General features: G+C 41.2%; 1 protein-coding gene across 6 annotated transcripts in view; it reads left to right on the top strand.

The window, feature by feature from the left end:
* Positions 1 to 23,927, top strand: part of LOC117965547 (adhesion G protein-coupled receptor L1-like) — a 270,259-nt gene that overhangs the window by 196,070 nt on the left and 50,262 nt on the right. For all 6 annotated transcript variants that reach the window (XM_059007937.1, XM_059007934.1, XM_059007938.1 and 3 more), the window contains 6 exons: positions 1,074 to 1,279; positions 2,200 to 2,373; positions 3,052 to 3,261; positions 3,968 to 4,188; positions 4,546 to 4,612; positions 17,775 to 17,866. In XM_059007937.1, the coding sequence (XP_058863920.1) occupies positions 1,074 to 1,279; positions 2,200 to 2,373; positions 3,052 to 3,261; positions 3,968 to 4,188; positions 4,546 to 4,612; positions 17,775 to 17,866 (970 nt within the window). The remainder of the gene's footprint in view (positions 1 to 1,073; positions 1,280 to 2,199; positions 2,374 to 3,051; positions 3,262 to 3,967; positions 4,189 to 4,545; positions 4,613 to 17,774; positions 17,867 to 23,927) is intronic.

Genomic DNA, 23,927 nt, shown 5'->3' with positions numbered 1-23,927 from the left:
TTGGTTGTTTATTAATGAAGTGAACTTCCATTAATCGTTTAATGCATTTAAATTAAATACTTATCGATGCTACATTCATTCCGTACATATTAAAATGTTACTGATTTGTTTTGTTCACCTGAATATAACCCCCCCCCCCCCCCCCATCCATCCCATCCCATCCCCCACAGCTCTTCTTTTGGATGAAAGTGCTTGCTTGCTTGCCTTCTTATTAATGGGACTGCTATAGCCGGAAGGGTAGATAAGCTGTGATGGGAACTTGACTGCCCTTATCATTGCACAAAAAAAATAGTATGAGATTATCGATCGAGACGAAAAACAACTCAATTTAAATCCAATTCTTCATTTCTGATTATTTTATTTTTACAGTTTATCTCTGTATTTCTCCAATCCCTCATATATAATCCTCTAAAATATCTTTGCTTTTTTTTCTTTCAACTGCATTGCTCTCTCTCAGTTTCTCTCTCACACTCAAAGGATAAGTGTTTAAAGATGGAAATTAGGACAAAAATGAAATATTTACTATGGAAGTTGTTTCACTTTTAACGAAACAACTTTGGGATATATTTACAGATATGTACTTTTGCCACATTCTGTTTTCCCATGTATATTGAAGTCTATCTAAGCCAACTTAAATGTTAAGGTAATTATTCCTACTTTGCATCTATTTTTTAACATGAATGCCATCTTCAAAACATTATCATATTTTGATATATATCACATCTCACAAGAAAAAAGGGAAATAGGAAACATATACGTAGGATTTGAAAAAACTGAAAAAAACAATCTGTGTGTAAATATAACATATGGTTTGGGTTGAGGAAATATATAAATTGCAGATATTCCAGTACATTTGGTACAATAACTTTGTTTAAAGGTAAATACATCAGGAGCCGAGGAAGGAGGGCTAAGTGTGTACACAGAAGCCTTGTAAATGCTATCAGTCTATATGGAGATACTGCTGAAGCTGTGGATGCCCTGGTGCTTTTATCAGGGGATGAATCAATGATCTTCAATTTCATGGGAGATGTTAAGTCGATGCCTCTCACTGTGTCTCCCTGCCTCCATCTTAGGTGTTGTCAAGGTAGTCTTCTTGCTTTACAAGAACCTCGGCCCTTTCTTGTCCACTGAGAACGCCACAGTGAAGATGGATCTTGAGCCAGGTTTCCCCAGCAATGGCCTGGTGGTCAACTCTCAGGTCATCTCGGCGTCTATCAACAAGGAGTCCAACCGCGTCTACCTGACCGACCCTGTCGTCTTCACGCTGCCACACCTCAAGGTACAACCTCCCTCTCCTTGTTTTGAGCAGGTGTGTGACAGGCTGGCTGCAGGGAGGAACTCAGACCAGAGAGAGAAACACACAGACAGACGGTGATGATGAGAAGCTGAGTGCAAATGGTAGCACTAAGCATTTATTAACAAAGTAAAAGGTTTAAACAGAACACAAAAACACAGGACACGGCACACATCGCCAAAACAAAAAGACAAACAAAAACGGACTAGACAGACAAACAGGGTGAGCAGATATTTTATCTATTCTTTTTAACTTTAACTTTACCTCCGTCTCCAATCCCGTTCTCCACTCACCGAACACCCACCCCAAGTGAATGAAACATGCATCTATATATACTGTTTTCTGGGATTCAATTACTAATTAATTATTCACTTGAATCCCAGCACGTGAATTAATTATGTGCAACCTCGTGCCCGCATATTACTTACTTTAAATGCACGTGCAGTGATGTGCAATCCCGTGCCTAAATACAATTATACATTTTTAAATACACGTGAAACACAGACCCGTTTATATCCCGTGTACCAATGACTATACACCAACATTAACACACGCACCATACAACACATAACATAGAAATGCACACAGGGGCAGGGCACATTGCCACAAGGTGTCAGTTGACAAGACATTTATTTAACGTATAAACATAAAGTAAACACATTTGTTTAAAAAAAGATATAAATTAAAATAATAAAGTAAGAATGTTAAAGTGCACTTAGCTTCAAATCCCATCTGCTTAGTTTTACTGTCCCCTTTTCTTTTTATGATGTTTGCAGTCATACTGGGTAGTTTTTATTTCAGTAACAAGACTGTCAGTAAATACCAAGTAAGGAATCGAATATTATGAACACGTCATCTATACTAACCATCTATACTGTCTATGCTTCCTGTTCTTCTCGTCTCAGCTTGACAACCACTTCAGCCCAAACTGCTCTTTCTGGAACTACTCGGAGAGGTCCATGATGGGTTATTGGTCAACGCAGGGCTGTCGGCTTGTAAAGACCAACAAGACTCACACCACCTGTGCCTGCAGCCACCTCACCAACTTTGCTGTGCTGATGGCTCACCACGACGCAGTGGTAGGTCTCTTTTTTTTTGTTTGTTTTTTACCAATTATTTATTTATTTATGTAGACTGTAGAAAAATGCAATAGTTAAGAATATGTACTCACGTGCCGGATAATGCTGTGCATCAAAACTGCGTCTGAGAGATATCTGACTGAGTTTCAGTTGAGTGACAGGATTTTGTGTCAGCAATGGAGAGGTTGTGAAACTGCCGTTGACCAAATAAATTGGGAGTGCCATGCATCACTGCCAATGACAGGGCGAGAAGCTATTGGCATGCATTTAACCACTTTAACTAATTTGTTCAGTAATAAACCTACGTTTTTAACATGTCGAACATTTTCGTCCCTATAAATACTAAAAAAAAAAAAAATTATATTGAAAAAAAATTATTACAAGATTGTGAGAGTCCTTGAGCGAAAATTGATTTTCCTCTTTGCTGATTTTCTAGAGAATTTGATGCAGACTCCTGTGGGGACTAATCAGTAAGCATCACAGATGAAAGGAATGAAAGTATCATTGTCGTCATTATTTCCTGCTTTTAAAAAATATATAAAAAAGAAAGAAAAGAAACTCAGACCAATCTGAAATACCAGAAACTTCAGCGGGACAGACGTATTCTACCAGTTTGCTGGTTGTTTTTAGGTTTTTGATCGAAGTGTACTGTTTGTGATTCACGTCTCTCTTTCTCAGTATCCCGGGAGGATGCATGAGCTCATCCTGTTCGTCATCACCTGGGTAGGCATTGTGATTTCTCTGGTCTGCCTGGCCATCTGCATCTCCACTTTCTGCTTCCTGAGAGGCCTGCAGACTGACCGAAACACCATTCACAAGAACCTGTGCATCAACCTCTTCATTGCAGAGCTGCTCTTCCTGATCGGCATAGACAAGACACAGTACGACGTGAGTGCCACAACACAGATCCCTAAAGCGGGTCATCTTTTAGATTTCTTACAATGATTTTTACCAGGTAAACCTGAGTTTGTCATGAACTTCTGCCGCCCCTTTTTCAAGGAGAGTGAAAGATTACGGCAGAGATTGTGGTAGATATGTGAGCACTCGATCAGTAATGGAAATACCATTTGACTTAGAAAGCTCTATTAAAAAGCCTGTTGAGTACCTTTCTCTGTGTTGTATCATTCCTATGCATTGCAGGCTGTATGTTTACTTCTGGTGTGTACTGATCACAAGGTCTATCCAGATATCAAACCAATGTTGAATTTTACATTTTGAAAGACAAAGAATGAGAAAGTGCTTATGTTAAAGTTTTATTGAACCCCCTCCTGTCTTAACAGAAAGGCATTATTTTACCTTTTTTGTATCCTGTGTTGTCCGTATCATAGCAATATGTGTTTTTATATTTTTATTTACACCATGAGTCAGCTGGAAATACATTTCTCAACTTTTACTCTTGAGTTTTTGCCAGCAGAAAGAGAATTCTCTTATGAAGATCACAGTGTGCATTCTGATCAGGCTCCCTGTTGCTACAATGCTAGTGCTCTTGCATTTGTTAACGTGTTAGTATAATGCGGGACTGAAAACTACACTATAATTTAGTCTGGATGTGATGCAAAAACATTTTTCTCTTCCTCTTCTCTCCATCTCTCAGATCGCCTGCCCGATCTTTGCTGGGCTGCTGCATTTCTTCTTCCTTGCTGCGTTCTCATGGATGTGTCTGGAGGGAGTTCACCTGTATCTAATGCTGGTGGAAGTGTTTGAGAGTGAATACTCTCGCAAGAAGTACTACTACCTGTGTGGCTACTGCTTCCCTGCGCTCGTGGTGGGGATATCGGCTGCCATTGACTACCGCAGTTACGGAACCAAGAAAGCGTAAGTTCCTTTTCCTTCTGACTAACACTAATAACAGTTCCATCTGCCACTGGGACAAAGCGATTTCATATCTGCTTATTCAGTCATTGTTATGACCATATTTTTTTCTCAATAGTCTGAGGTTGGCTGCGTCTTGGTCCAGAGAAAATTGGAAAACAGTGAGCTGCAATCCTAATTGAGTCCTAGTTCAAACTAGTTTGATCTCGGTCTGAGTGCAAATGGAAATGGAACAAGACCAATTTCAAATTACATTCAACACTGCTGTAGTGATGGTGCATGTAAACTGGCATCAGGTATCCTTGTTCTTGTGATGTTCCCTGGTGTGTAATGAGTTTTGTTCCATTCTTTCCATTCCAGCTGCTGGCTACGGGTGGATAACTATTTCATCTGGAGTTTCATTGGACCAGTCTCCTTTGTGATCATGGTGAGTATTTATCTGTCTTCCTGTCTATTGGAAATGCCTTTACCTAAGGCATTGACTATCCTTCTCTCTGGAACTAGTCTTGTTTAATGATCTAAACAGATAGTGAGCTTTTAACTATTTAATATTATTCCTGTTGGCTTTTACCCATCTGGGTTGATTTAGTGACCCCCATATTGCGAGGACATAGTTGAGGCGCCTGTATGTCCAGTAAGACAGATGCTGCAAGCAGGTAACCAGAGAAAACAGGCACAATGTCACATATAGTGTCTGTTGCAGTAGCATGATTTTAATAAAGTAAGGGGTAGGTGTACTAAGATGGGTCAGTTGCAGCGCAGACATACCGCAATTTGCATTTTCGTTACGACACTTAGCAAAGTAAACATTTTGTTATATGTACTAAGAGAAAATATGTTAATGAAGAGAGACGCATGCAATATACTCATTTATATATTTGTTATTAGCGAGATCTCTAGCATTATACATTGCAAGAGTTGTGCGACATTGTCCAACTAAAAAGTGGGTGTTGAGTTGTGGTTTGCTGCAACAGAGGGTGCCCGAAGGATAACATCTATACATGCAAAGGTGCAAGAATCAAACTAACATTGTTTTTTTTAAATGTAAATGTCATCTGCACAATGCATTCTGTTCCGCCTTCATTTTACCTATATATACATATATATACAAAATAAAAGGCAGTTTAACCGTTAGCAGTCCATTTATTCAGGGCATCTCAGGCACGTCAGGTCCAATTTATTTTCACATGTGCTGTTTATTTTAGACGCGCTGTTTAAAAGTATTTTTTTTCACAGTAAAACAGGTTTAAAAGGCACTGCATATCAACAGGACACTCAGTACTGCATCTCCAGCCCCGCCCCACCCCTTGTTCACTATATTTTTCACATACCTCTTCATAGTGCATACTGATAAATCATCTCCTGATCACTCGTTTTATCACCAAACTCCTTATTATTTTATAACTATAACATCTCAAAAAGCTCCGCAAATGTCTGCGATATTCTTTGAGTGCTGGATGCAGAAACAGCTATCTTGTTTGTTTATGTCCGTGTTATCTCTGTGGTGCCAGGGCTATGTGTATTGCTCAGATCCGCCCCTTTTCTGGAGAAAAAACGACTAGAGACCTGTGTTTTACGTCTTTTTGATGATGTCGGACAGAGTCCGACATCGGACCGGAAAGGGAAAATTGTAATGTCGGACCTGGTCCGACATAGGACCGCGAAGGGTTAATCCCATCAGATTCTATAGTGGGGCCCCCACCTTCACCCCCAAAAAGCTTTTCATAATAATACAGTAGCCACTCGCTAAACTGGACATGTTTGTCCGACATAAGGAGGTGTCGGATTTAAAAACAATACAATAAAATCTCACACACATACAGTGCCTATAGTAAGTATTCACCCCCCTTGGACGTTTTCACAGTTTGTTGTGTTACAACCTGAAATCTTGATGCATTTAAATTGGATTTTTTTTTCTTTGATTTACACAACCTACTCAGCACTTTCAATGTGTGAAAAAATGTGGGGGTGAAAAAACAAATCAATTAAAAATAAAAACCTGAAAAGTCTTCATTAGATAAGTATTCACTCCCTTTGCTATGACACTCTTAAATAATCTCAGGTGCAACCAATTGCCTTCAGAATTCACACAATAAGTAAAATGGATACACCTGTCTCTGTAAGGTCCCACAGTTGGGTAGTGCATTCAAAGCAAAGATACTACCATGAAGACCAAGGAGCTTTCAAAACAACTCCGGGATAAAGTTGTGGAAAGGCACAGATCAGGGGAGGGGTATAAAAAGATTTCAAAGACATTGAATATCCCTTGGAGCACAGTGAAGTCGATCATTAAGAAGTGGATGGTATACAGCACCACCCAGAATCTGCTTAGAGCAGGCCGTCCTCCCAAACTGAGCAGCCGGGTAAGAAGGGCATTGGTCAGAGAAGCCAGAAAGAGGCCATAATAACTCTGAAAGACCTACAGCATGGCTGAGATGGAAGAAACTGTCCATGTGTCAACAATAGCTGAGGTACTCCACAAATCTGGCTTGTATGGAAGAGTGCCAAGAAGGAAGCCATTTCTGAAAAAGCCCATGTAAAATCCTGCTTGCAAAAAGGCATGTGGGAGACTCTGAAAAGATGTGGCAAAAGATTCTGTGGTCCGATGAAACAAAAATTGAACTATTTGGCCTAAATGCAAAGCGTTACGTCTGGCGCAAACCCAACGCAGCACATCACCCAGGTAACACCATCCCTACTGTGAAGCATGGTGGTGGCAGCATCATGCTATGGGGATGCTTTTCATCGGCATGGACTGGGAAGCTTGTCAGGGTAGAGGGCAAAATGGATGGAGCTAAATACAGGCAAATCCCTGAGGAAAAATTGCTTCAGTCTGCAAAAGACCTAAGACTGGGACGGAGATTCACCTTTCAGCAGGACATTGACCCCAAGTATACAGCCAAAGAGACACTAGAGTGGCTTAAAAACAAGAAAGTGAATGTCCTAGAGTGGCCCAGTCAAAGCCCGGACTTGAATCCAATTGAGAATCTGTGGCAAGACTTGAAGATTGCTGTTCACCCACAATCCACATCCAACTTGACAGAGCTTGAACAATTTTGCCAAGAAGAATGGGCGAATATTGCATGATCCAGATGTGCAAACCTGATGAGCTGTAATTGCTGTCAAAGGTGGTTCTACCAAGTATTGACTCAGGGGGGTGAATACTTATCTAACCAAGACATTTCAGTTTTTTTATTTTTCATTAACTGTTGTTTCACAATAAAAATTCTCTTGCCTCTTCAAAGTGTTGAGTAGGTTAAATGCATCAAGATTTCAGATTGTAACACAACAAGCTGTGAAAATGTCCAAGGGGGGTGAATACTTACTATAGGCACTGTACATGTATAGTGCTCATTGCATTTTAAATGTAAATTCACTGGTTGCCTACGAGGGCTTGAGAGGAGGCGAAATTGTGAGTGAGATATTAAGAATGAGACCAGATGAGAGGATTTCTCCGGTTGCTTAGGAGGCTTGAGAGGGGTGAGACATTTGAGAGTTTAAGAGTGAGACGAGTTTGAAGGATGGCGAGATTGAGGGCTGGAGTTTGGGAATGGTGCTTAGTAACATTGAGGTTAGATACTGATAGCAGGACGAGATAGGGGGGATGAAGAGTTTTCCCTTCTCGTCGGGTCAGGCAGCATCCTCTGGCTGCTGGGCGACGTAGAGAGGGAGACATGAGAAGAGCAAAGGATTAGATATAAACACTTTCCGCCAGGTCAGGCAGCATCCTCCGACTGCTGGGTGACGTAAAAGTGAGAGAGAGAGCAAAGTTTAGACATATAACATACAACAAACTGACTCTCGCTCCCGACGGGTCAGGCAGCATCCTCTGGCTGCTGGGCGTTTAGTGGAGCAAGAGACAGGAAGGGGACGAACAGGACAAAAGGACAGATCCTTCGCAACTCAGTGCAGCATCCTCAGGCAGCTAAGCTGGCAGCTGGGCGGCGTGGAGAGCTTAGGAAAAAGTGTCTCGGGTCCGTTTAGGAGAGACGAAAACAGAGAAACCCCCCCCCCCCCTCGGTCGGGGCCCGCTCGGCAGGTGGAGGCACGGCCTACTGCATGAGGGGGCTGAAATGGTCCTGGACCTGAAATAGAAGAGAGGAGATGGGACAGCAAGGTTGAGGCCTGGAAGGCTTAGCGCATAAGCAGCAGAAGAATAGGATGTGGCCGGGGGTCCCCTCAGGCCGACGAGGAACAGCCGGGCGGCAGTGGTTGAGACGAGAGGCCGACCCGGACAGCCGGGGGAGTGAGACTCACTTCCCCCCCTGAGGGAGCCCTGTGCGGACAGTGCGATATAGAAAGGAGCAGAGGAGGGGAGTAGGAGGAACAAAAAACAAACACAGACAAGGAAGCGGAAATAGTGCTGGGTTAAAGTAGAAAAAGAGAGCGAGATAGACAGGAGGGGCAGCCAATAACACATACGTGGAGCAGTGCTGGCCATGCCCTAATAATTGACGTGGCGAGCGCTGCATTGTGCGATTGGCTGGAAATACTAAATGAGGCTGAACTGGGATCAGCTTCCACCCGGAAGAGATCGCGGACGCTACCGGGCAGGATGCCACGGAGGGAAGGTAAGACAGGCTAAAGAAAAGGAAATAGGATAAGAAGAAAAAAGGAGCGCAAAGCGGGAGAGCGCCCTCTACGGCATCCCCCGAATTACGCCTAAAGGCTAACATTTCACTGGTTGCCTACGAGGGCTTGAGAGGAGGCGAAATTGGGAGTGAGATATTAAGAATGAGACCAGATGAGAGGATTTCTCCGGTTGCTTAGGAGGCTTGAGAGGGGTGAGACATTTGAGAGTTTAAGAGTGAGACGAGTTTGAAGGATGGCGAGATTGAGGGCTGGAGTTTGGGAATGGTGCTTAGTAACATTGAGGTTAGATACTGATAGCAGGACGAGATAGGGGGGATGAAGAGTTTTCCCTTCTCGTCGGGTCAGGCAGCATCCTCTGGCTGCTGGGCGACGTAGAGAGGGAGACATGAGAAGAGCAAAGGATTAGATATAAACACTTTCCGCCAGGTCAGGCAGCATCCTCCGACTGCTGGGTGACATAAAAGTGAGAGAGAGAGCAAAGTTTAGACATATAACATACAACAAACTGACTCTCGCTCCCGACGGGTCAGGCAGCATCCTCTGGCTGCTGGGCGTTTAGTGGAGCAAGAGACAGGAAGGGGACGAACAGGACAAAAGGACAGATCCTTCGCAACTCAGTGCAGCATCCTCAGGCAGCTAAGCTGGCAGCTGGGCGGCGTGGAGAGCTTAGGAAAAAGTGTCTCGGGTCCGTTTAGGAGAGACGAAAACAGAGAAACCCCCCCCCCCCTCGGTCGGGGCCCGCTCGGCAGGTGGAGGCACGGCCTACTGCATGAGGGGGCTGAAATGGTCCTGGACCTGAAATAGAAGAGAGGAGATGGGACAGCAAGGTTGAGGCCTGGAAGGCTTAGCGCATAAGCAGCAGAAGAATAGGATGTGGCCGGGGGTCCCCTCAGGCCGGCGAGGAACAGCCGGGCGGCAGTGGTTGAGACGAGAGGCCGACCCGGACAGCCGGGGGAGTGAGACTCACTTCCCCCCAAAAGAGGACCCCCGGCTCCCCGCAAGAACCACACCGTGGGATAGAAAAGAGATCGCAGAGCCGCACACATAAACAAAAGCTAGAAGAAAAGAGAAAAGACAAGAGATGTTAGTAGACAACCTATGCCTATAAGCCATCCACACTGTGGAGAGGAAAAACCCCCCCGCAGGGAGGAAACCTCTGGTGGGCCTGGCGGAGAGGGCGCCCCCCACTCCGGGCAAGCTAACAAGTGCTTGGTGAGCTGTGGCGATGTCTGCAGAGGATGATCTAATATAAAAGTTCACAGCTGAAGAGATCCAGCGCCCCATAGACTTAATCAAAGTGTTGATACCTGCGCTAGCCGCGGAGGCAGCTGCTCCGATCCAGAATGAATGGGGGGAAAAATAGTAGAAGAAAGTCCGATCCGTGACGAGAGGGTGCATAAACGGGATGAGAACCAGTGACTCGTAAGTATAGATCTGGAGCTGTCGAAGAGGGGATCTGACAGAAGATACTGAATCCTCGGCTTAATTGGACCGTTTTTGAAGATCTGATGAGGAGGATAAAGTGGTTTCCGGGGATTTGAGAGAGATCTGAGCACTTGAGGCCTAGAGCTGGGAAGTTGGAAATTGATGGAGTTGAGAATTCTGCACAGCGGAGAAATCCAAAGGCGACGGTCAGGCACAGGGTTTCCATGACGATGTCGTTGAATAGGTTGAAGCATCCTTGCCAGAGAGCAGTGATGAGACAAAGGAGAAGGTCAGTAGAGATTGATTAACTTGATGGAGAGGAGGGGAGCAGGCTTTTCTCCATACCTCTGAGCGTTCTCTCTAGAGATCCGCTATCTCTAGAACGGACGAGAGGAGAAAGATTGGAGGCGAAATTGATACTGAATGCCCGCTAGGTAGCATCTAAATAGAGGAGGGGGCTAAACATAGAGACAGCCTGAGGTGAGTGATGAAGGCGAGGAGGTGCTGTAGGTTGAAAGAGGTTTGAGATCCGTTTTTTTTTTTTTTTTTTTAATTATTTATTTTTTACTCGCAAAAGTGAGTAAATGAAGACCAGGCAGTCGAGTAGGAGGAACGGTAGATGGGGCGAGAGCGTTCTCCATGAATCCACGTGGTGATTGAAGGAGGCCGGAGAGAGAGTTATTCAGTTGAATATTGTTTTGCTGAAAGGTAGTACGAGACGAGGGTTGGGGTCTGCTCCTGGGACCAGGTTGCAGAACTTCTGGATCTTGATGTAACTGTCTGTATTGAAGTCCTGATGAAGTCCTGATTTTTTTATTTTTTTTTATTTTATTTATTTATTTTTATTTTAACTGCAAGGTGTAGTGTTCTGTAGTAAAATTACTACAGCTGGCCAAAGTCCAGTATCTGGGTGCGTGGAATGGTTCACAAGACCTCATGGTTGAAAATGGCTTAACGGTCAGAGTCTATCCATTGTATTCCCCTTGATGTCTTGGTACTCTTGCTTTTTTTTTTTTTTTTTTTTTTTTTTTTAAACGGTAAATCACAGGTGTTGTCACGGTAAGTTCACAGGGTGCACTCTGTTCCTTCAGGAATCCTGCAGAGGAAGTGCTTCACAAGAGCAGTTAGACATAGTACTTCCAAGGTAAGGTCATTGCATAGACAGAGCAGCTTTTTCTGAGGGTAGATATTAAAGAGTGAAGAATGTCTATTGATATAGGGAGCCAGGAGGGAGCAGCAGGGGGGGGGGGGCTCTTGAGGATCTCTCCGAGTGTCAAGCAAACTGATGGGATGGATAGAAGTGTTGAAGAAGGGACGGAGATGAGGCGGCAGAAATACTAAATTCCGGAGATGTAGGCTTTAACGGTAGAGGGGGCTAAGTGAAGAGAATCCCTTGCATGGGCGATGGAGGCTAGAATCCGTTGCTCATTAAATCAGAATGGGATGTATTTTGAGTGCAGAAAGTTGTAAATGTTTTCCATCCAGAGGTAAATGAAGATTTGGTCGCTGGGACTAAGAATGTGGCCATGTAGTGATGAGCAGATTGCAGAAGGTTGGAGAGTGTTGTATTTAGTTGAACGGCAGATGTTGGTGTTGCAGAGTTTGATGAGGGCTGAGGTGGCAGCTGGACCTGAACAAATATATGAAATCGACTGCTGAGATGTTTTTTAAAACTAAGGCAGAGAGCTGAGATGCCAACCATCCTGTGTTAGTAAATACGGGATTGATCAGTGGTTTGCTACCATCTTGTCTGTTTGGAATGGAAAAGGTAAACTCATAAATCAGAGATTTGGGTTTCACAACTCCAATCATTCTCCAAATAGTGGAACTCCTTAATTCATAAATCAAACAGATTTCCAGTCTCGTACCATATATTAAAGCTTGTAGTATCTGAAAGGATGAGCGGACATATGACTAAATTGCTGAGGAAGTCAAGCTCTCCGTGTATATATATATATATATATATTAGATCCAGGTATTGGAGGAAAGCTGGAGTGTTGGAAGCTCTGGAGGAGAGCAGTTGCAGATTTGAACAGTAAACTAAAGCCACTTTTGTATGCTGCAATAGAAGCAGATCTGAAGAGGGAGCCGAGATTTGCTGTAATGAGGAGATATTAACAGTAGAGGCAAGATCTGCTGAACGGGCAGAGATCTGAGGGGTAAACGATGGAATGCTGTCAGTAGTCTGCAGTGGCCTGCTGTAGAGAGCAGAGAGCTGCTGAATGCGGTGAAAATTGGTATTTGAGAGTTAAGGCGTTTTTAGATGATGTCGGCGATGGGGCTGCCTTTGGGCAGAAATGAAGAATGCATAGATCTGAGGCCGCTGCAGAACCTGAGAGGATAGGAATGCGTTGCTCGGAGGCTGCTACAAAACCTATTGATTTGATCAGGAGCAGTCTAAGAGTGTATTGTCCATTGCGGGATACGAGGACGCTTGACTGAAATGTTGATAATCGTAGCACATAGTTTCCGAATGTGACTGGTAGCTCAAATTGAATGAAATGGACTTTGAAAGTTATATTAAGTGCCTTGATGAAGTTGGGGGCAAATAAGGAAGTGCAAATCCAGGAACAAGAAGGTTGCAGGAATGGCCTGATGCAGGGAAGCTGTAAATTAATGTGACGGTGGATTCTTAACATCTCAGAAAGCTGATAAGCATGGCTTCATGACAAGGTTCTCAAGGGGAGGAGTTTGGATTTGAAAAAAAAAAAAAAAAAATTCAAGTTAATATATGTAGAAAAAGAGGTTGAGGCAGGAGGGTACTGAGAATCCCTCAAAAAGACAACGAACTGCAGGAATTGATAGAAGGTTTGGAGAGTGCCAGATTCGCAGCGATAGCAAATCATCTTAAATTATGTAGAGCTTGTGGTGTTATGCTGCCATCTAGAGGTTTTTATTGGAATTGAAACTATTGGCTTCAGTGAAGCAGGGTAGCATATATTTGGTTATTGCGATTACAATCCTTGTCTATGTATTAAGCATTTGCTTTAGAACAGTTAGTGATGATATAAGTAAGTTAACGTAGGTCTAGAAGAGGAGCCTGTAGTATTTAGATGTCACAATTCGGCGAGTTGAAGCTGTCATGTTGCAAGCGCTGCAGCAGGAGCCAGAAAATTGCAGTCGTGTGGCACAGGCTCTCATTGCCTGTTAAAGCTGCCAGGTCGCCGTAGCAACTTACCACTCCCAGTAGTCACTCGCTGAGGCGTTGCCGTGGTAACCATGGTCTGTGAGGCGCCGGTGTAAAACAGTTGCAGTGCAGCGGTGACATGAAACAGTCTTTCTGATGAAAACGCAGACCAAGTTGAGAATGACGGTGCGTTTTGAACGGCGCAGACTGAGCAGGTAGGAAAATAGCTGATACTATCTTGCGAGCGCAGACACAGAAACGGCTTGCAGTGAAAGAAACGAACAAAAAACAAACACAGACAAGGAAGCGGAAATAGTGCTGGGTTAAAGTAGAAAAAGAGAGCGAGATAGACAGGAGGGGCAGCCAATAACACATACGTGGAGCAGTGCTGGCCATGCCCTAATAATTGACGTGGCGAGCGCTGCATTGTGCGATTGGCTGGAAATACTAAATGAGGCTGAACTGGGATCAGCTTCCACCCGGAAGAGATCGCGGACGCTAGCGGGAAGGATGCCACGGAGGGAAGGTAAGACAGGCTAAAGAAAAGGAAATAGGATAAGAAGAAAAAAGGAGCGCAAAGCGGGAGAGCGCCCTCTACGGCATCCCCCGAATTACGCCTAAAGGCTAACATTCATTGCACTGAAATAACACTAATGTGTTTTGGATAGCCTACACATTACATTATGTAAAAATATTAATCTGTACAGTAGGCCTATACAGTAAACAGTAGAGTAGTAAAAACAAATGAATCCCTTGCACACTTTCTTTGTACTTTAGCCTACTGGTAACACAAAATAAATCATGCTGCTGCATTGTACACATTGGTGTACAATGTGAATAAAAGATTATTTTAAATTGAAACTAAATGATTTTAGTGGGTTTTTTTTGTTGTTTTTTTAATTATTATTATTTTTGATTTGGCCTACTAGTAGCCTAGAAAATTGACACAGAATAGATCATGGTCCTATACAGGTGCTCAGAATGAACTGGAGGGGTTAGTGACACATGTGTGCAGTCTATTGCTCCCAACACATTGGAGAAATCAGAAATGTCACAGAAATTAGTTTTCAAGGCATGTAAGTACACCCTGCCTTTCGTGAAAATTAGGTACTTGGGTGTTTGCCTTAAAAATGCATTGAGTGGGCTCCCGAGTGGTGCATCCAGTAAAGGCGCTCCGCGTGGAGTGTAGGATGCGCCTTATAGCCAGTTCGAGTCGAGACTATTCCTTTGCTGACCGAGGACGGGAGCTCCCAGGGGGCGGCAATTGCCGGCAGCTTTTTCTACATCTCATTATAATATTTAAAAACCCTCATTTGCACTATCCACCCCCTTTCTGAGAATGTACTGTATACAGGAACGCCCATAAATACATATTCATCTAAGCTTGAAGCTCAAAGAAAAACTGCTGCCACAAAGCATTACCTAAAAAGTAGCATTGCGCTTGTTTAGTACATTTCACCCAAGACTTCCGACTCTTTAGCAACTGGTTTGCGACTATTGCGACAGGCACAACACTTTAGTACATCTACCCCTAAGTTAGCACAATCAGGATGTTTTGCTGTTTCAAAATGGAGCCTGGCAATTTGGTTTAATTATGACACTAAACAATCACATAATAGTTAAACCACAGATTTGTATGCTTAATTTTTGTAGAGTGTGAAAGAAAACAATCTATCCAATCATGATAAAACTTGTGTTATAACAAGACTTGCTACTATTCGATTTTTATTTTTTTGCCAATTCAGTGTTTATTTTTGAAAGAATTTACCGTTTTTGTTTTCAATCTTTATTTTTTCATTCAAACAGAGAATGGGAGAAATCCACCTTTATGCTTTAAAAAAAACAAACAGACTTTTTATGCCATTGAGAAACGTCTCATTTAGCGAAACCCCTTAATCATATTCAACATGCAACATAACCATGGTTACCAACATTCTTGAAATAACGTTTGGTCACAGCAGAGTTATATGTATAGATAAAGATCCTACATACATTTAATAATTGTCTCAAATAAACCACAGAAACCACAGCATATAAAAGTGTATTACTCAGACTTTTAAGCATAATAATAATATGCACGGAACAAAACATTAGATTGTTGAGCAGAACTAACTTGGACTTATTATTCAGAGTCTGAGCTCCGCCCCTCTCCTGCTTCAGCACAGCTGGACTCAGAGTCACTGGAAGGTAAGGCAGACGGACCCGCTTCGTCCTGCCCCGTGAGACTTCAACCGTCGGTCAGGGTATTGTGCACAATATTCATTAAGTGCTTTCCTCTTGCACCACATTTTAATATCAAACCAGTCACCATACACTTATAGCGAAAGCTTACCTACAACTTAACCCGCTAATTTCAAACTTGGTGCTTTGAATGACAGGCGGTGTAGCTGGCAAATGAAAGTGCAGTCAGTGCAGGTCTTGGGGATTGACAGTCACTTAAATGAGAGCATTCTAGCGCTGCTTCAGTCAACGAGATCTGTCAAAACAGGATGAAATGACTGACAGTGAAACTACAGTAGCCTATTATGGGACCACTGAGATGACTGACAGCAACCCCTAGCCATTCACAGCGGAACGGAGACGGGACAGACAGCAAGTATAAAAACTACACAGACTAGAGATGATTTCTAAATGATTATGTTTGGTGGAAGAGTGTTTTTACCGACGTTTATCCTATGTAAATGTATTTCAGTCTAACAAATTTTATGGGAATTCAGTGTTTAATGAGCTTTACCAATTACAATCGAGTGGGATGAATGTTAATGATTTAAAAGATCACTAAATGCCATGAAAACAACCCAGGTATCAAACAAGCAAATAAGCCACACTAAAAAGTTCAAATCTGTTGTGTTGCCATTGCTGGTACTGCATTGTTCTGCCAATAGTTCTACCAGGGTATCTTCAGGGTAATGCAGTAGGATTCCAGTGGTATGAAACGACACACACTGCTGGCAGTCCATTTCAACCAGGGTACCCTATCAGAACCAGAGAGACCATGTTCTACCATATCAGGACCACTTTATGGTCAACTTCTGTTTAAATCCATTGTATTCCAAAATGTATTAGGGACTCGTTTTGAATCCTTTAAAACTAACTTGAAGGTGTATTTAAACACTGTAAAACTTCAAATAATTACCGGGTCTCAAATAATCGCCTGTCTCCAATACGCGCCGGGTCTGCTGGCAAATATTGTAAATAAACAATATTGTAAATAAACGCCGGGTCTCTGTCATTGCCATTGAAGCTGAGGAAGATGAGGAGGAGCTTGAGTGTAATGAACTGCTAATAAGTGACAGAGATGAAAGCGACTCTCAGGATTAATAAATAATAATAATTATAATAGGGGGTCAAGACTGATACTAAACATACCGTTAAAGTAAACAATATTTTGAAGGGGGGGGGGGGTCCGGACCCCCAGGACAAACCCCCCCCCCCCCACAGATCCACCCATGATACCGTATCCTTGTTAACCAGTGCATATAAAAAGACTTTAATAATACTTTTCGCTTTATACTTGAGGGTGTACAATACAATGTAATATTGTTATAAAACAAAACTGTTACTTAGTTCCCACTGACACACAACCTTTTAACAAAGGTGCTGGAATATTTAAATTGTGTTACAATGTTGCTACAGGGTTATGTGTTAGCGGCTTCTCAATGACCGCATGAAGCACGTGAAGCTATTGATCAAATATAAACTCCGGTCTCAAATAATCGCCGGTCTCAGGGTCTGCTGGCAAATATTGTAAACAAATGCCAGAGGCGTGAAATTGAAGTTTTACGGTAGTTAGGCCTCCGCAACTGCTTAGGAAAAATTACTATTAGAAATCCAATTGAAATGCCAGCGTATTTGAAACAAATATTGCACAGTGGTCCTTATATGGCGACACACTGTCTGTACTGAATGCCATGTTACTGCATTGAACAGCAGATAGTATTGTGTGGTCACACCCTCTTGAATTCCTTTTAAACTGGTACAGTGTTTGGGTCCCTGAGTGGCTCACCATGTGGTGTGAAGGATGAGTCATACAGTCAGGGGAGTGCACGCTTCTGGCTGTTCAAAGTTGCCAGTCTTCAGTAGGGCTCTGGTGCTCCTGTGGGTTAAGCAGCTGGCCGAACTACTCAACATTCTAAATTCTAAAATAATTGGGTACTATACAATACATAAAATGTTTTACCACTAAGTGTGGCACCAGTCTACCAATGTTCTTCCAGAATAGCTGCCATTGCCCCTTAGACAGTTTGGAACCATTGCCTTTCCAGTGTCACTGCTGCAATGAAGATGTTCTAACAGACACATAAGCTACCCAGCAAGAGTACTTCTACAGTCGATATTTTTTCTCTCAGCCTTTTTAGCCTGCTTTTTATACTAAAAGGATTTCTCCCCAATGTCTACTGTATGTAATGTTTTGGGTGACTGACCTTTGCCCTTTGCCCTGCAGCTGAACTTGGTGTTCCTAATGATCACGCTGCACAAGATGATTCGAAACACCTCGGCACTCAAGCCCGACTCCAGTCGCCTCGACAATATCAAGTAAGTCCTGCTTCAAACGCTACATTTATTTATTTAGTTTGTATAAAATTCAAAAGTCCTGGTCTCTGCTCCACCAGCACAGAACACAGTGAAGCCATTGAGGATAGCCCATACCTAGGGTTCATGAAACCTTTTAGTTGTGTAATGGATGCCATATCAATTTCTGCTTCTGTTGACATTTGTGAAATCTGTTTCAAGATTATGTTGAAAAATTCACTTTTTGAAGGTTTTTGTGATTTGTGCACTCTATCACATCTCTTTTTTTGACGTCTAAACTATCTGCAGTATACTAACTGGTACTGTTTAAATGATGGGCGTGGCCTGTCAAGAATAAAAAACACTGGTATATTAAATTAATAAAAAAAACAAAAACATTACCTTTCAATTGGATATTAAACATTACATCACATTTGTTACATAAAGAAAAGTTATTTGCACACATGTTCTACTGTGGGTGAATACAGAGCAGTCAGAAAACCTCATGGCTAATTAACATAAAATACCATCTTAAGCACACAACAGCTGGTGATTAAGTTTTACTTTTATAAAACATCCTGTAAATCTACAGGTAACATACACAAGCAAATTAAGAATACAAATAAAATCAAATATTAGTTTGACTATTTTTTTTTTTCTTATACCATTTCCTTTTCTTCATAGAGAGGAAAAAAGATTTGAAAATGTTGGCACTGCATCCAGATAAACAAGCAAAGCCATTTATATCCCACACACCAGCCTCTGAGTATTCATTTGGAAGTTGAGTCTGGTCAGTTATATTTTGGGCTCTGTAATATTAGTTTGAAGTTTATAAGTTTATGGATTTTCTAAACATGTATTACTTGTAAACTAAACAGAGGTGTTTACATGTTTAACGGTGGCAGCCTCATTCACATGTGTGGGCTTGATCCATCATGAGAGAGTAGCTAGTCACGTTGGTCAATGCAGCCACTGCCTTCAGGGCTGGTTGGATGGGCTCCCAATATCAAATGCCTTCACTGAGGTCCTGATTGCTGCTGAATAGTTTCATACAACCCACAGAAGTGTAGATCACATCACCATAATATTATGCATCCATACAGTACAGGATACAGCAAAGGTAAAGTAATGCGTTTGTTGTCAACACTGCAGGGTGTTCTGTAACCCTTTGACATAGAAACATCAATTCCAGCATTAGCATGAGCCCCAGGTTTCCTGGCTTTGTGTCTGAGTGCACAGGTTCCCGTAGATACACAATAGGGGTTGACAGCTAAGCTGAAACCTCAGCAAGTTCATTTGAAACAGAAGCACCTGCGGCTACAGTTTTAACCTTGAGAATTTAAATAGGAATGTGTGACTTGAGTATCTCATGGTTTTCAAATCCACCAAGTACAGGGAAACAGTCAGTGGCCTGTTAGTACCATTCTCACAACACTGAAATTAAAACCATGGGCTCCTAATAATATTAATCAAGAAAATAGTAAAGAATGAATGATTTTATTGTAGAGTATAATCTTTTTTACACTTAACTGAAATGTGGCACGGTATGGATGATAAGATCTCCCTGATTGAGGCTTCTCCCTTGAATTATACTTTTTTCCAGAAAGCACGCTCAACGGGGCAGGGGGGTTAGTATATTTCATAAAGATTATAACTGTAAACAAAAAATATTTCTTCCATTATAGATCATTTTTGCATTTTATGTGAGGCTATTTTTCCCTTACAGAGAAAGAGTGTGGTACATACTGTTAAAAAACGCGTTCTTAATTTTTCAACTGTTAAAAAGTTCTCAGAAATAGTACATTTATCACCACTCATTTCTGATAACTCTTCATCTATCGATGAGTTAGTTGATAGATACAACTGCCATTTAGCAACTACTCTTGAGACTCTGGCCCCAGTTAGAACTAGAATGGCTTTTTCAAAGCGTATTGACCCTTGGATTAACAAAGCCATCTGTCAAATGAAAAGAGACCGTCACAAGGCAGAATGTAAATTTAGAGCTACAAAATTACAAATCCATTATGATATTTTGAAACAACTTTTATTGAAGTACAACGAAGCCTTGAGGTCAGCAAAATGCACTTATTTTTCTAATCTTATTGAGGTAAACAAGAACAACTCTAAGGTCATTTTCTCAACAATTGAGAGGCTAGTTAATCCCCCATCTTCCCTTGTAATTGATACCGAGGCCTCAGTTACGAAGTGTGAATATTAGGGATCAAATATCACGGCATGACTGATTCAAACCTGCCAGTTAGACTGGTTTAATCAGTGTTGGACTCATTTTCTTTGATCAACGTACAAGAGCTAAATCTGATAGTAATGCAGATGAAATTTGCAACTTGCTCTTTGGATCCAATACCAACTAGATTTCTGAAGGACGTGTTTAGTGACTTGTGCACTGATGTTCTAACTATAAATAGCAGCGTTTACATGCACAAGCAGTGTTCGAAAATTATATTGCCCGACATGCCCGGGGCATGTACAAATTTCAGTGGGGCATGTAAAAAAATTGCTTGCATGCCCGAGTCAGGCATCTATCATTTTTCAATGCCCTAAAACAAAAGCAAGCAATTACTTTATTACAGACTTAAACTTCCATATTTGCTCCCACCTCACTTCCAGCCAGCATCTCATGTGTTCTAGTATTGCGTCCCTGTGCACCTGCGTGAACAGCAGAAAATGTGATGCCCGAGTGCTTTGAGCTGCTATTGGTTAAGCTATTCTGCTGTCGGAGTGATAACGGATTGTGTTTGCAATGGATTACCCAAACTGGGGGGAAATAACAAAAAGCGTTCAATCAATTTATTTTAAAATAATGTTATTTTGTGGCATTTAAGTGGTTTAAAAAACAAACAAATTAAAAGACATTCAGAGGACTCCAGAAGGACGACATTGATTAAAAAAAAATACGCACGCCAGCACGAACATTGGTTTGCCCCACAGTCTGCACTATTATCAGCGATGTGTATGCAACAGAAGCTGCTGGTCGATTACAAAAATGATTAATTAAACTTAGGCTAGGTAGTTGTTATCTTAGTATGTTTTTATTCTCTATTAATTAAGTTATATTCATTGAAAAAGGCAAGAGAGAACCAACTTGTTATTATTTTTTATTGTTTTGGTTTATATAATATAGCAGGCTAATGTTGCTATTGAAGTAGGCTACAATATATTTTTTTCATTAAAAAGTTGTTGTTTTTCTTTGTTGAAATTAATGTCCAGCTTTCATATTTTGTTGAGTACTACTCATTTAATCAAAACAAGTAGCATAAGAAGTTGCTTGTGTCGTTCACGACGTTTTTCAAATCAAGTAAGCTTATTTGTGTATAAAAAAACGACAATAGAGTTGCAGCCAGTGTCATCTTACTTAAAGGCACTCAAGCTGAAATCGTAAAGTAATTTAAAGTAGGCTACAAACGTGGCAGTGGACTGTCTCTCTTTAGCACACACGCAGGAACTTGCAGACTTGATACAACTGTGTTGAGAATTTAAAAAGAAAGCATTTTATGAGATTTTTAACTAGAGGTACCAAGAATATGACAGTTCTGATTTAGCAAAAAAAGTCGTCCGTACCAATGCAGATTACTCAATTCATAGTCATTTAGGGGAGGGGATATTTAAATGTACGTGTCTGCTTGTAGGAAAAGATCGACTCTGAATATTGTGTTGTCACGCACATTCTGAATTACGCCACGCATTAGCTACTTGTTTGTCTGGTTACCTTTCCAACACACACACACAAAATTATATAAAATATCATTTCTACTAAGTACAAGTTTTACCACTTATAATTTGTGTGTGTGTGTGTGTTTGTTCTCGTCTACCTATCTAAGTGGGGACTTAGGTGTGACTGCTGCACAATCTAGTTTATATCCCGCCCATCATATTTGTTTTCATCGAGTTGAATTTGTTTGAATTTCAGAAAGTCAGAAAACAGCGACTGTGACATTTTAATCACCATTTTAGTGTTTTGAGCATTTGTCACAGAATCGTTATTGAGCAGTTTTTTTCACATTTCGCCATTTTCTCTTGCTATGAGGAGTGATGATGAAAGACATTCCTTTGAAAAGGGGCAGGACTGACAGTGATGTGAACCATGTCACATGACAGATAGAGACTGTTGCCCGGTGGTGTATGGATGTTAGGGCAACAGTAAAATCTATTGTTGCTCCTAAGATGAGGTTTTAACCAATCACAGGCCAGAATATAAAATATAAAAACCCACCAATATGCAGGCTCATCAAACCCTGTGAATGGGGTAGCATTTGGTTGAATATTTTTTGAGATACAGAGTGGTGAAGAAACAGTTGTTTTTCTTTTCTTTTTTATGATGCTTTTTTTATACACTTGTATCTCAAAAAGTATAGCAAATTAATGAACTACACTCAGCATACACATAGTCCCGGAGGTGTAGATGTGCAACGGGGTATTTATATTTTTTGGGGGGTTCTAGTTTTACAGAAATTGAACCCCAAAGATGTCACTGCTGTGTCATTTTCCATTGCACTGAATAGGGAGACATGAAATATACAGTTCAGTACACACGGGTCACATCTGTATTTATGTCTGGATTAAAACTGGTCATCAGTGATAATGTTTTTTGTGTTTGCGCCTTCAGCACTGGGGAAACTAATAATCATTTGTTAATTTAGGAAATACGATTTTCATTTTCTCCCTCTCACTATTGTTGTTATGGTACGGTCGGGAGTACCCTTGAGCAAGGTACTTTACCTAGATTGCTCCAGTAAAAACCCAACTGTATAAATGGGGAATTGTATGTAAAAAATAATGTGATCTCTTGTAACAATTGTAAATCGCCCTGGATAAGGGCGTCTGCTAAGAAATAAATAATAATAATAATATTAAAACTTCTCTGTGTTTTTAAATAATGAAAGTGACCCTGTATGTAGTGTTACTTATTATACAATTAAGATTAAATTAAACTGGTGGGGACGCAGCCTCTAGCACGTAGCTACAGCGGTGCAAGCAACGACACGGTTACAGTACAGATTTCTTTCAGAGGTACGTACTGAGGTCCACATTTAAAGAAGTTTAACATTAACAAAATGTTGTTTGACAACAAGACATAAATGATAACATGCTCCTGTTTACAGTTTTTAAAAGAATATTCCGAAATGAAAATAATTTTGTAGACATGAATGCAGTTTATATGTTTATTCCTACCAAAAATGACTTATTTGGAATGTCACTTGTGCTGAGTTAGAAAATAAACGTATCACCAGATTTATATAGCACCATTTTAAAATTCAAACACGGAATTAATTATTATTATTATTATATATTTCTTAGCAGACGCCCTTATCCAGGACGACTTACATTTCAAGAATCACAGTACAAGTAATAATACAGTTAAGAGCAAGATAAATACAATGACTTTGGTTCTAGCAAGTACAAGTATGACAAAATACGATTCAATAATGGAGCACATAACAGTGTCAGTGATAGTTGCATCAGGATATAATTAAATACAAAATACTACAGATTCAATAACACCCATACTGTTTATTAGTTTATTAAAATGATATGATATTGCACTCCTAGACATCGTGTGCATGTGTTATTTATGTATATTATTTATTATATTTGTATATTAATATCTGTATTAGGGATGCACCGAATCCAGGATTCGGTTTCTGATTCAGCCCGAATACCTACTTTTTGCGCAGGGTTCGGATTCGGACGAATACTTAGGATTCGGTGAACTGAATCCGAATCCTACATCCGCCCAAACACACATCCATTTTAATACATCCCTCCGATGTGTGCAGTTCTTTAAATAAAATACACGAATCTGGTATAGAACGTAACACTTGTATTTAATAACAGGTACAAGAACACGTTTGATGAACTCTGTGGAAGCTCTCAACTCCCTAAGTTACTGGTGGCGCACGCACTAAACACGTCACGCAGCTGCTGAATGTAAACATACCCCCCCGTATGCAACACAGCAGTCACATGACACTTTTCATGGACTAAAGTCATGCAGTAAACCTGTAATATATAGTAACTGCAAACTGTTGTAGGCTTTTGTGCTTTGTTGCTTTGTCTGTCAAACGTG

This window comes from Acipenser ruthenus, chromosome 36, assembly GCF_902713425.1.
Source record: "Acipenser ruthenus chromosome 36, fAciRut3.2 maternal haplotype, whole genome shotgun sequence".
Classification (NCBI taxonomy): Eukaryota; Metazoa; Chordata; class Actinopteri; order Acipenseriformes; family Acipenseridae; genus Acipenser; species Acipenser ruthenus.
This window is presented reverse-complemented; position numbering and strand designations above follow the sequence as displayed.